Source organism: Protopterus annectens, chromosome 10.part0, assembly GCF_019279795.1.
Source record: "Protopterus annectens isolate FY-2018-M chromosome 10.part0, PAN1.0, whole genome shotgun sequence".
NCBI lineage: Eukaryota > Metazoa > Chordata > Ceratodontiformes > Protopteridae > Protopterus > Protopterus annectens.
In genome coordinates this window covers 939,946,225-939,960,322 of record NC_056744.1, presented here as the reverse complement: position 1 = coordinate 939,960,322, position 14,098 = coordinate 939,946,225, and the positions used below count along the sequence as shown (strand labels likewise).

At 39.1% G+C, this 14,098-nt stretch overlaps 1 protein-coding gene across 4 annotated transcripts in view; it reads left to right on the top strand.

The window, feature by feature from the left end:
- The window catches only part of LOC122813408 (interferon-induced protein 44-like), a 708,358-nt gene extending 694,679 nt beyond the window's left edge, over positions 1-13,679 (top strand). For all 4 annotated transcript variants that reach the window (XM_044085717.1, XM_044085716.1, XM_044085719.1 and 1 more), the window contains one exon: positions 12,815-13,679. In XM_044085717.1, the coding sequence (XP_043941652.1) occupies positions 12,815-13,000 (186 nt within the window). In that variant the 3' untranslated portion in view covers positions 13,001-13,679. The remainder of the gene's footprint in view (positions 1-12,814) is intronic.
- The last annotated feature ends 419 nt before the right edge of the window (positions 13,680-14,098 follow it).

The window sequence follows — 14,098 nt, the reverse complement described above, 5'->3', positions numbered from 1 at the left end:
CCTTGCAGTTATAGTAGAGCCTACCCCGCTCACCAGCTGGTGCTTTGATGCGAATGTGAGTGCAGTCTGTTGCACCCACTACCTCAGGGTATTCCGCTATTTGCTGGAAGAGAAGCATATTGCTGGCCAATACCTCACAGGAATTGGGGAAATATACATGATCACCAACATGTGCTGACATGGCATTCAGGAACTGGTGCAGTACCCTGGATGCTGATGCCTGTGAAATCCCCATCATATTGCCAGTTGGTCTCTGGAAGGTACCTGTTGCTAGTATTCTTAGGACAACACATACCTTGGTTTCCACTGGGATGGGTTCCCCTCTGTTGGTTCTGTGTGTGAGGCGTGGCCTGCACAGCTCAACTATTTGCTGCATGAGGTTTCTGTCCACTCTATAGCGCTCCACTATCTCCAGCTCATTTAGCCCCTGGTAGGTTACCCTGGGACTGTGCAGTCTTCTCTGTCTCCTCACTGTGGGTTGCTCAGCAGCATTCGCATTGTCACCACCCTCAGCATGTTGCATATGTCGCCTTATCACAGCAGTGGCAGTCCCTAACATTTCTTTGTCTCAGTAAAGCTTTTTCAGTTTTCACTTCTTTTAGCTTACTGCAGTGTTGCAGTGTCTCTGAGAAAAACATAGTGGAAAGTTGTTTGCTGAGTTTTAAGTGCTGGGCTGGGCTAGTGTACTGCCTGTGTAATTGCCTGATTCTGATTGTTTTCACCTGCTAGCTCTGCTAGTACTCTCTGGTTAACTTCCTACTATTTGTTGTGCTTCCTTTTCCCTTTCTGTTTCCTCAGGGGGGCAGCGCAAGGCACACAAGCGCAAACACAAGCACACCAGCTCACACACGTGCACACATGCTTACACGGGCTATAACTTGCTTATTCTTGCTAACACCTGTGCACACAGGCGCAAACGAACTTACACGGGTTTCAAAATCCTTACACTTGCTTACTCCGGCTTAAACGCGCGCACACAGGCGTACACACGCGGACACAGGCTTACTCGGTTTTACAGGCGTTCACACGCGTGCATACATGTTGCAGGCATTTCTACAAGAAACTTTGGTGTTGTTCACGGCATACACCTTCTATTTCTTGCCTTTAGCTAGGGTACTTGTTGACACACCTCTTCCAGTGATTAGTATCTGACAGCAGACACATGCTGCTCTACTCCAATGAGCTTCACTTTTCTCAGACATACCCCCCTTATGATGTCACCTATCTTCTACTCTGTTACACCCCTTATCCTACTCCCACACTCCACTGACTGTGCTCTTTTGCTATGTAAACTTGTGATTCACTATCCTTACCCTCATTTGCATAGGATTGCCTACTAATGTTTGGTTACATCTCTTAGACTGAGCTTCCCCCCTTAGCAACCTCTACTCGCTAGCCATGTTGTCTTTGGACTGCCATTCCCTTGCATTGTATATTAGGGTTTACTGTAAAATCCACATTTCTGCATTTTAATTATTGGTTTTCTGGTTTTTAGAGTGCACCGCATTTGCACGGCGCTGCGCTACGCTTAAATATCGGCGATCAGGATAAAAAAAAATTATTTTATTTTAAATTTGCATAGGTGGACATTGCCAATGGCCTTATTTTTGGCCATTGGCATGCTTCCTTGACTGGATGCATCCTTTTTTTGGAGCTGTCACAGCTCCGTTTTGCTATTTGCAGAACCGTACTCAGTTGTCAATGGAGTACATTTCTGCAAATAACACTACTCTTACTCGGACAGGTTAGGGTTTCCTGAATCGCAATTTTACCTCATTTGCATGCCTTCAGCAGCAAATGAGGTAATTTGCATATCCTAGCCCTGTCCGTGTAAGAGGAGTTTTAGGAGCTCTTATACACGCCCCTGCCAGCTGTTCCTGGATCGCTCGGCAGACATGTTGGCTGCATGGAGTCTTACTCTACTCTTAGACTCCGTGCAAGCCTTCGTGAGTCTGGCCCAGTAACTATTATGTTTGCAGTGTTTTGTAAACAACTTACAATATCTCAGCAACCACTCAAGTTACACACATACTGTTAGCAGCATTTTATCCATCTAGCTGAGAGCTTTCATACAAGCCTAAATACTTATGTCTGTGTTCCTTAGTTATTGAGCTGTTTAGAAAAATGTGAAAATTATATCTACAAAAATTAATATCATAAAAACAACAGTATCGATTTAACTACACTAGAAAGAGGTCAAATATTAATGCAGTTGAGTTTGCCATTTTGTAAGCTTTAAGATGAAATATTTTAAAATCTTGTACATAGCATGGTTTTGGAATTATTGATACAAATATGAACAAGCAATATTTAACACCTAGAGGCATCAGTAAAAGTTAACTGCAGATGTACCTGGAGGCATTGCTTGGATATAATGAGTTAAGCAATTGTTTTTTTGATAACTCTAGAGCACAAAAACTTTTAGAACAACGATTTAGTCAACGAAAAGTTGAAAAGGTTGTTGCCAAGCTTTGGGAGCCTATATCAAGGAAGAGAACAAGAGATCCTGTAGAGGTGCTAGAAATATTTCAGAAATTTTATGAAAGTCTGTATAAAGCAGAGAAATATGGAAATCAAGAAAAGGTACAAATGGAAATGTTTATTAAATAATTAAATATGCCAAGGTTTACTGTAGATAAGTCTCAATTAATAATGGGATAGGAGGAGATGAGATAAAAGTGGTGATGTATAACGAATCTACAGGAAAGTCCCCAGGAATAGATAGCATTCCTGTGGAAGTTTGGAAGCTAGGAGGGACAAACTGATAAATATCTGGGAGGTTTTGTTTAAGAATATTTTAAGAAGAGAAGAAGCACCAACATATTGTAAGAAAGCTGTGGTGGCTGTAATACTATCCAGCTTCATAAGGCCCATTTCAATCCGAAATCATGATTGCAAAGTGTTTATGTCTATAATGGCTAAAAGAATGGCAAAGGTGATGCCAACATTGATAGATATGGATCAGTGTGGTTTTGTGAAGGGGAAACAAACATTTGACAAGATTAACAGAAGATTGATTATCCATAAGGAAACAGAATGTAAGAAAGTACAACTGTTATTGCTGGGTCTTGATGCAGAGAAAGCATTTAACAGAGTAAGCTGGGACTTTATGAGCAGGGCAGTGAATGGATTGCATTCCCTGATAAACTTATAAGGTTGATTAGGAGGATATATGAGGGATCGGAGGTGAAAATTAAAGTGGGTGGGTTCCTCTCTGCTAATTTTATTTGAGCAGAGGAACCAAGTAGGGGTGTCCTCTTTCTCCTTTGTTATTTGCATTATTCAGAACCATTGACAAAGAAAATAAGAGACGCAGAAATTCAATGATATAATTGGCATGGTAGTCAAGAAAAGCTGTCTCTGTTTGCAGATGGTATTACTGTATACCTGATAAAACCAGAAAATGACATTTCATTGTTGTGGAACATTTTGAGGCAGTTTCAAATCTTTTCGGGCTACAAAATTAATGAAGCTGAAACAAAGGCAGTAGCTGTAAATTATGTACCCACACATGAATTGGTTCAGCAATATTCATACTTATGGGGTCAATATAAAATTAAGTATTTAAGAGTATGGATTAAAAAGGATTCTGGTGTGGCAGCTAAGGATATGTGGGAAGAGACTAAACAAAAGATAAAACAAAAACTGAGAAATTGGAAGCTCTTTTATATGGATACGGATAGTAAGATAAAAGCAGTTATAATCTTTCCAGTCCCTTTACGTTTATACACAGGTCAGACATATTTTTATCAAACAGATGAGAAGTTGTAGAAAGCAATTAATAAAGAGCTGAAGGATTTTATCTTGGAGAGGAAGATGGTAAGAGTCAAGTAGGAAACATTGATTTTTCCAGTAGAACAAGGCGGGATTACCCAATTTGAAGGGGTATTTCAGAGCTGCACAGTTAAGGCCCCTATATATTGCACAAGCAGAAACCTATAATTCAAAGTGGAAAGGGATGATGATGAAATGGGGGAAGCTCAAGAAACAAGGAGAGACTGGGATTTTGGATGCAGATCCTTACGGAGAATAACAGTAACCATACAGAATATTATATTCATAAAGTAACTGAAAGTATTCTAAGAACTAAGCCAACATGGGAATGGAGAAAGGAAATTCTGCTGATAGGGATGATTGCAATTAGCGATGAATACAACAGGCAAGAGAGGACTGGGATTTGTTGGAGAAACCTGGCAAAATATTCAAGGTATCCAGAGCAAATAATTAGAGAGGAAAAGGTAATAGAATGGGAAGAGGCTAAGAATTTATTTGGATTGCAGGCTAGTGATTGCCTTCCCTATCAAGAATTGATATTAGAGTACAGGCAAAGAGAAAGAAATAGGGGTATCCTAAGTGAAAGACCAGCACTGGTGGAGTTTTTAGTTAAATCTAGAACAAAAGCTGCTGTTAAAAAGGAATAACTAGTAGCACATCTGAAATATTGCATGAAAACTATAAGAATCAGTCAGTGGAGGTTGGAGAGGACTGGGAAGAGAGACTAGATAAGCAATTTGCAAAGAAACAATGGATATATATATATATATATATATATATATATACATATATATACATATATATTTCCCAAATATGCAACAAAGTCTAGAAGATTTAAGATCTATGGATGGAAATGTTTACATATGTGTTTTTGTACCCCAAGTACACTCCAGAGAATTTTTCCTGAGATAGACAGTAAATGTTAGAGGTGTGATGGGTAAGAAAGAGGTAATTTGAGACATATTTTCTGGAAGTATAGTGAGTTAGCAGACTTTAAATATTCCCTGCAGACTACTCTATGAGAGATATGGGGTGAGGTTGGTGTAACTAAGGAAATTATTTTTTGAGGTATGATACAGAATCGGAATTGCCTTGATGTAATAAGGCCTTGCTGAATCTAATTATGGTGGCTGCCAAAAAAGCAATTACTAGAAAATGGAAATCAGAGTCTCAACCAACTGTACTAGTGACCATAGTGACAGAAATAAAACAATTGGAATTGGGATCTTTAGAAAAGGGTAGGAGCAAAATACATAAGAAAAAAAATGGTATTTGTAGGAATAATGCATGCAGAGGAGGAATGAGGTTAAAAGAAGGCAGGATTTGAATGAACTATGTAATATTTGACTGCAGTGAATGGATCTCTTATAAGTGATATATAATGTTTGCAACTAAAATTATGTCAATATGGTTTGTTTTCATTTATATAAATGTCTGATTGCCTATGTCATACATAATAAGTTAATAAAATGTTTCTTTAAAAAAAAAAAGAAGAATATGAGAAATAATTATACAGGCAAAAAACAGTATTGAGGCTGTTTCTTCATACTCATAAAAAGGTTTTAAATGAAGTAACATGATTAGATTGTATTTACCATGGCCATGTGTTAAAATTCAAAAATTCTGAACAATGAATGTGTGACAGACTCTTTCAGTGTTAAATATGTTTTTTTAAGGCCTAAAATAAGGAATGTTCCTTGTAATGAGGTACACTTAAGAGACGTGATTCCAAAGTTTTTTTTTTGTCCATTGCCATACTTAAGCTATCATTATAATGTGTGTTGTTAGAAAGTTCTGCATGCGATGCATCTGAATAAAATGTCTTTCAAAATTTTCCTTAATTATTAGATCACCAACCAAAACAACCCAGGAGTAGCTTTTTCTGCTTGGGTTCAAAGCATGACATTCATTAATAGGTGTCACAGATGCCAGAATATCAATCCAACCACTTTTAGGCACTACCAAGAGAAACATGAAGACTACCTTACTCCAGACAGGCTTACCGTGGTGGAGATTTCCCAGCAGGGGGACCAATCAGAGGGTCAATTATGTCATACATTGCAGGAGTTACATAGGAGCAGGGTAACAAAGCATGAGACTGTGCAATCTACATTGACAACTATGGCCTCCAAAAACCTCTCATGCAGTGATATGTGTCTTTTGAAATGGATCTTTAGCTCATTATTGTTTTCCTATGACCTCAAGCACAACTGAAGAGGTTCCGTTTGGCAGCCTGTACTAAAGCTTAACCATAAGTGTTCACAGAACCTGCTGCCTCTTTTTCCATTTCCACTTTAGTAGTAGACATCCACAGTTTGCTCACCATCTGGTGGGAGATGATTGTACAAAATCAGGAGAGCTCTGTTCAGCAGTACAGAGAGGTGAATGCTTCTGGACCCCCATACAGGCCCTTAAGGGCAATGTTGCCACTTCTGTCTCATGCCTTTTCAAGACAGTAAGGTCTAGTGACCCATTCTTTGAGCATATAGCTGGTGCACTACTCTGACACGAGTGAAGAGCAATCAACTCCTTTTGGATCTAGAGGTATTCTCCTTTTCCTCTTGAATCATATGCAAGGATTTAATTAAAAAAGAATGTGCCACCTTTTATGAGACAGACAGGGATATGTCTTTTTTCTGTGCCTGCATCCCACTAAATAATCCCTTCTTTGGTTAAACCTTGCGTTTAATGAGGACCATTATGGACAGACCTGTTCTTTCTTGTTCTAACCTGAATAGGACCATTGTGGACAGGCCTGTTCTTTCTTGTTGTTCTAACCAGAATTACTTCATGTCTATTTGAGCAAGCAAAATGGGGAAGACTACATCATTCTTCACTAAAGTCAATACTAACGTTTGTTACTTTTCAGTCCTGGAGGCACTGACACTCTGGACTTTTCTCCTCAGAGAAGATTTAAAGTTCATATTGACCACGTCTTAAATGGCTCAGTCTTCTTTCCATACATTTTTGTGACTGTTTCTTGTGTGGTTTCTTTTGCTCAGCATAGAAACCAGTGGTCCACGAATCCCACTGTTGTCTTGCTTTATAGTGAACCCAAAACGTTATATAGCTTTGGCAGATCAGTTTTCTCTTCTGCGACATTGGGTCCATGCATACTGACCTTATTTGTTTTAGACCCAGTCTTAGCTTTTATTTCAGCTTTAGTAAGGGTGGCCACAGTGGTGCAGCAGTTAGTGTTGCCGCCTCACAGCAAGAGGTGCTCCAGTTTGATACTTGGCTGGGGTGCCTTCTGTGCGGAGTCTGCATGTCCTCCCAGTGGTCGTGTGGGTTTCCTCTGGGTGCTCCAGTTTCCTCCCAAAGACATGCTGTAGGTGGTTTGAACACTCTAAATTGGCCCTAGGCGTGAGTGCATGTGTGTGTGCCTTCTGTGGAAGGTTGGGCGCCGGGCTGGCAACTCGACACCATAAAACTCCACTGCCAATCATGACCGGACAGGTGATCCGCTGTGGCAACCCCTAACCGGGAAAAGCTAGAAGAAGTAAGGTTCTCTGAAATTCCTGATTTAAATGTTAAAAACTCCACTCTGAACCTTAAAAAAATATGTATTTTTATCATCTTTTTTAAACAGGAAACATAAATTATCAGTTATGACATAGGCAATCACACATTTATATACATGAAAACAAACCATTTTGACATAATCCTAGCTACAGGCATTTTATATCACAAACTATATTGACACAGTTATAATTGCAAACATTATACATTAGTTATGATCTATGCAATCATTGTCTGCCAAACATTACATAGCTCATTCAAATCCTGCCTTCTTTTAAGCCTCATTCCTCTCATGTATGTGTTAACAAGAATTCTAATTTTTTTATTATGTAATTTGCTCCTACCCTTTTCTAAAGGTACTGATTCCAGTTGTTTTATCTATATTACTGTATTCACTACTTCTAGTACAGTTGGTTTAGACTTCATCTTCCATTTTCTAGTAATTGCTTTTTTAGAAGCCACCATAATTTGATTCAGCAAGGCCATACTGTGTCTAGGCAAGTCCAATTCTGTATCACAGATCAAAGAAATAATTTCCTTAGATACACCAATTTGCACACCCAGTATCTCTGATAGAGTAAACTGCAAGGAATAATTCCCCACTCATGTATAACAGATAAACTGTCTCATCTAGGCATCAATCCGTATGTTACCAGATGGGTAGCAAACTGTCTCACTGATAGAACCCACCCAGTCAAAATAGGGGAAGCCACTTCAATCAATAGATTCATAACGAGAGGTGTACCCCATGACTCAGTCTTGGGGCCTCTGTTGTTTAGGATATACTTTTCTGAAGTGCAGGCCAAAACCAGTGGGCTGTGGCTGACCAAGTTTGCAGATGACTGCAAGCTGGGCACTGTCATCAATTATCCTAATAATATGGGCATCATCTAGGAGGGTCTCACCCAAACAAATGACTGGTGCCAGAAATATGGCCTCAAACTGAATACCACAAAATGCATCATCGTCCCCTTTGGGGGGGTGATGTCCCCACAAATGATCACATTAATAACAAGGTCCTAAGCATGCAATCATTTGTGAGGGACTTGGGCACCCAGGTCGATAGCAAACTGACTTTTGACTACCATATTGCCTCTGTTGTACAAAAAGCTTTCTACGTGGCCCATCTCATTAGTAAGGGTATCTCATCCAGGGCCAAGGAGGTCATAACATCCCTGTATTCTTCTCTCGTAATACTCATTATTGAGTACAGTGCCCCTTTTGGCATTTACCTCACAAAGCACATGAAGCAGCTGGACAGATAGGCTAAAAGCCCTGTCCCTCTACTCAGTCTCATACAGACTCCTCAGAGGTGACCTCTGTCTGGCATACAAAGCAATCTCAGACCCCGCCTTGATTGGACTGTTGCATATCCGCAAGTCAAGATCCACTCAAGTAACCCATACATAAGACCTCAGCCTGATCTGTGATATCAGTAAGACTTATTGGCTGGACAGATTTGTGTCCCAGAGACTTCCCCCTTTGTGGAATAGACTCCCTCTCCATGTCAAGCAGAGTACCTCATTAACCCTTTTTAAGCACATCTTGGATAACTGGATAGTGAACAATAAATACACCCCTGGGATTCCACCTGTGTCCCTGCTGAACAGGGGCATCGGGTGCTGACTTTGTCGGAACATGGGTAAATTCTTGGCTAGGCTTGTAAGGGCCTCAGGGCCAATAACCTGGTAACTTCCTATGATCATATGAATCTTTAAAGTCTGCCAGCTTATTACACTTCCTGAAAATATGTTCCCAGTTACCTTTTTCTTCCCCATCACACCTCCAACGTTTGCTGTCTACCTGAGGAAAAATTTTCTAGAGTCTGCTTGGGGTATAAAAATATCTGTGTAAACATTTCCAAGCAAAAATCCTAACTCTTCTAGATTTTGTTACATATTTGGGAGACATATGTATATCCCCTATTGTTTCTTTGTGAATTGCTTATTCAGTTTCTCTTCCCAATCCTTTCTAACCTCCTTTGATTGATTCGTATAGTTATCATGCAATATTTTATATGCTGTACTAATTATTCCATTTTTAATGGCAGCTTCTGTTCTAGATTCTACTAAAAACTCTATCGGTACTAATCTTTCATTTAGGACCCCCCTATTTCTTTCTCTTTGCCTGTATACTATGATGTCAATCCTTGATAGGGAATGCAATCTCTAGATTGCATTCCTAATAAATTCTTGGTGTTTTTCCATTCTATTACTTTTCCATATCTAGTTATTTACTCCCAATACCTTGGTTCTTTTGCCTGTTTTCTCCAGTAAATTCCAGCTCCCTCTTGCCTATTGTCTGTATTCCTAATTGTAGTCATCCCTATCAGCAGAATCTCCTTTCTCCATTCCATGTTGCCTTAGTTCTTAGAGTACTTTCTGCTGCTTTGTGAATATAATATTCTGTATGATTATTGATATTCTCCTTAAAGGTCTGCATCCAAAATCCCAGTCTGTCCTTTATTTTTAACATTTCTTGGTAGTATTTGCTGTACTAGTGTTCCAGATTTACTTTACATTTCTTATTATACTTTCTTATGCCTCAAAATGACTGCCATGCAGACTACCATACGTGTACTGCTAATGCACCAGATTTATTCTGCATGTCTTATTATATTTTCTTACACCCCAAAATGACTACCATAGGGACTATCATACGAACAAATGGAGTGGGTTATTGAGTCTAAGTTGAAGTAGTACTTAATAAGGAGGCAGGATAGGGTAGTTTTAATGCTCCACACCCAAAGAGTAGCGTGTGTGTCTTTCGGCTTTTCCCGGTTAGGGGTCGCCACAGCAGAACTCCGGTCCGCTAATGATTGGCAGTTGATTTTTACGTACTAAGTTGCCAGCCCTAATGCACAACCTTCAACGAAGGTACGCCCATTCACGCATGTCTCCACGCAGAAGACGCTCTAGCTGGGAGTCGAACCGGACAGCGTCTTACTGTGAGGCGACAGCGAAACAAAAAATAATATTAAGACTGAATGTTGTGGACATCTCAAATAGTTTGGAGGCCATAAGGACAGAGTTATGAAACCTGACCAGACTTTTCGAGGTATACAGGAAATGTATGAGAGTGGTTACAAAGGATGAAGCAGAACACTTCCAGGACCAGCAGGCAACCATCACAGCTGCTAAACAATGAATGAGTAATATTTATAGCAAGCCAGTTCAGACGATAAAGTGACTTGATTGATTTGAGCAGCACTTAAATGGAATAGAAGATAAAGCAAGAAAGCAAAATTTGAAGCTCTCTGGTCTTTTGGAAGTTGAGAAAAATGTGGACTTGATAAAATGTGTGAAAGCCAAGATGGCAGTGTGGACTGTTTTGTGAAGGAGTCCTTGAGGATAGCACTTGTAATAAGGTTGCTGTTGCTAGATTTGGAAGTCAAGCATGGGGAAACTAGATTAATACTGATAGAATTTTGTCATGCTGTGAAAAAGAACAGACACAGTGGAAGTTGTGCAGCAGGTATAACAGTTTACTGTGGCTGTGAGTTCTGTATTTGTAGGACGATTATACTTTATTTGTAGGAGCAATAAAGGCGTGAGATTTCAATTTCACAACAGACATTCATACCCCCACCTTCCATTTTTTGAGCTTTTTAACTTGGCAGACGTAAAGTTCATCTCTTGAATATTCCTACTAGCCTTATCTTTGCTAAGTAGATCCCCAAGGTACGAGCTTTGTTTTCCCAGGAATCATTCCACAAGAACTGAGTGTCACTCATTACCAGCACCATTTTCATTTCAGTGTGAGATCTGAATATTGACTCATTCTTTCCTTTCAACTCCTTTATTTTCATTGTTAGGGCAAAATCCAGAGGTTTGCTTTCTCCACATCTTTGATGTTTACTACCAGTTAACTTTTTACCTCAGAACAGTTCACGAGTTTAAGAAGACTAACCAGAAATTTGTCTCTTTTTCTCCTGGTAAGGAGGATGTGCCAGCTACAAGAAAGTTTCCATATTACGAGCCACTTTGCTTTTGTCATAAATCTTCTGTCAATTAGCTAATTAGCTAATGTTAGCAAGAGCTATTCAGCTAGGGAGTGCTATTTCCTGTTCTTATTTCAATAATATGTCCATGGCAGAATTATGCATCATAGTCAGGTATTTTTTGGTGTAAATCTTTACCAGGTACTGTAATTTGAAGTACCACATGAGAAGTGGAACTTTCCTTGTAAGGCCTGTGCTTCTGTGCTCTACTTTATGTCTAAAGTGGCCTCTCTGGCTCCTGCCTTCACTCTTTGTGAAGTTTGTGGACAATGATTGATATTCTATCCAAAAGTCTCCCATTACAGAAGTTCCCTTGAAGTGAAATATAGTAGGTAAGTAAGCATTTACCATATTAATTTATCTTCAGGTGGGTCTTATGCAGTAGTTAATGTCTGCCATACTCTGTACTCAGACTGTGTCTGTCATGGATTTCTCAGTTCCCTTGTGTCAGAGAATCAAGTACTACTGGTTTATGATTTTATATTATTGCCCTTATTTTTTATTTTCTTGCAGGTGGTTTCTGTATGTTTGAATGAAGGTCAGATGTTGGGTATTGTGGGGACAGGTGTGGCCACTTATTAGTGGTGCTGGATCACTGTAGTGAAGGCTAAAGGGATGGCATGTGTGACTCAAGAACAGGCATTTTTGAAAAAAATGAACTAGTCACTTAACATTTGAAGGAATGTTCAGGTATCTACCTACTGCACAGTTCTTCTCAAAAATCAGAAGATACGGTTAGTAGTCACCTGATTATGTAAATTGCATGTGGTTGTTTATGTGATCACAGTGTTCAAATTTCCACTGTGTTGCATTTTAGTATTTACAGTGGTCATATTTTTTACAAGTATTTCACTTGAATAACTGTCATTCATAAGGTCAAATTACACATACACAAATACAAATATAGAGAAAGCCTTTTCTTTAGTACTATTAGATTCATAGAGTTGAAAGGATAATGTTAACTCTCATTTGAGGCTTGAAGCAAGTGCTCTGCTTCATCCTTTGTAACCACTCTCATACATTTCGTGTATACCTCGACCTCCAGCATACTGTGCTAGTGTCACTGCAGCTGGACCAACAAGAGCCCCTGGACAGATAGGTTTTGAGTAGCTCGCCCTTTAGAGCCTTATCCTTTTGGCTAGGAAACCCCCTGCATAGTGAGGAGCACTCTAAAACCATCATGATTACTCCCTGTCAGGGGAGGTATTTTATGAAGAACCTCATTGTGGAAGTATTTGTACTACTAATGCACCAGGTTTACTCTGCATGTCTTTTACGTTTTCTTATACCCCAGAATTGCAGATAGTAATGGTAGTTTTTTATGGCACAGATGTTCGCCAACCTTGGGACAGTATCTCAGGAGAATGAGGCCAGAAGAATGACATTGCATTAATTAGTAGAAGCGAAACTTGTTAACTAGTATGTCTCTCCCTTGAACATTTACCATTGTAGTAACTTACACATTTATTGCAAGTTCTACTGTAATGTTTTTTTTTTTTTTGTTTACTTTTGTTTTTGCAGATCCATGCTGTTGGAGCTCGTCTTGGAATTCCTGTTTCATGCGTTATGCCTGTTAAAAATTATTCATCAGAGGTGGATCTGGAGAAAAGCATAGACATTTTGCTTCTGGCCGCTATTATTCAGATGCAGCGTTTTGCAGATAATTACCTCGATAATTTCTGCATTTATGATGAAAAATTTGACTGAGTCCATATTTGTGATTCTGATGAGTTAAAGATACTTGCTTTATTAGCTGTTATACTGTGGCCATTGCTGCTGATTTTAGATATTTAGAAATCATCCGAAATGTATATTGTCAGATCACTTAAAACACTTAGGAAATGATCATGTTAGAATACATTTTACTAACTGGGATTTTATAATCCTTACTTAAAGGGATTTTTCAGGTTGTTTTACTTAATGCAGTGTCTGCCGCACACTGTTGTTATTCTTACTTTGTATACTAAATTAAATATTGGGAGAATCACCATTGTATTGTTGAAAGATATACTGTGGTAGTGGCAAAACCTAGAATATCATGCATGAGCATTTTACTATTTTAATCTTCAGGAAGGTTACCTTTTCTTGTCTATAAAAGTTAATCATTTACATAAAAATATGAGATTACTTACACAGTCTGAATCAAAGTTTTACTATTACAAGTACATGCTTTAGATTTTGTGTCGTTCAATTCACATTTTTTTCATTGCTACAATAAATCAGCTGTAATATAAAAAAAACAAGTGTATGCTCACTGAATCAGCACATTTTACATACTTTTAAACCATTAGCTTGAATGTATTGAATGGCCATAAGTTACCTGCCTGAATCCCAAATGTTTCTTCAGTCTCAGCTAGTACTAATACAGCCACACATGCTCTTCACTGAATTTTCTAGTCAGCTCATTACCCTAAAGTGCATTAAAATTTAAGAATGCATATGTCACCATTCTGCAGAATTTTTTATTAGATTTCAGCTGTATGACTATAATTATTAGTATTTTCTATTTTTATACATTGCAGAGTTTTAGTTGGGTTCCGGCGTGTAGATCACGAGACAAATGCCCGCGAGCTACATCGCCGAAACTAGAAGGCCGCAGCACTGCTAGACCGTAGAGCGGTGCTGCCGAACGAAAGACCCGCTGTGGTAACCTACGGCGTCAGGAAAACTGACAAACGCCGATGGCCCCTAAAGTGTAAACGCAGGTTGTCAAGTGAAGTGTACATGGCCGGCAACGGGAAACCGATTGAAAAGACAAACGGCACATTGGTAGTGCTACACAAGTGAAGCAAACACATACACAAC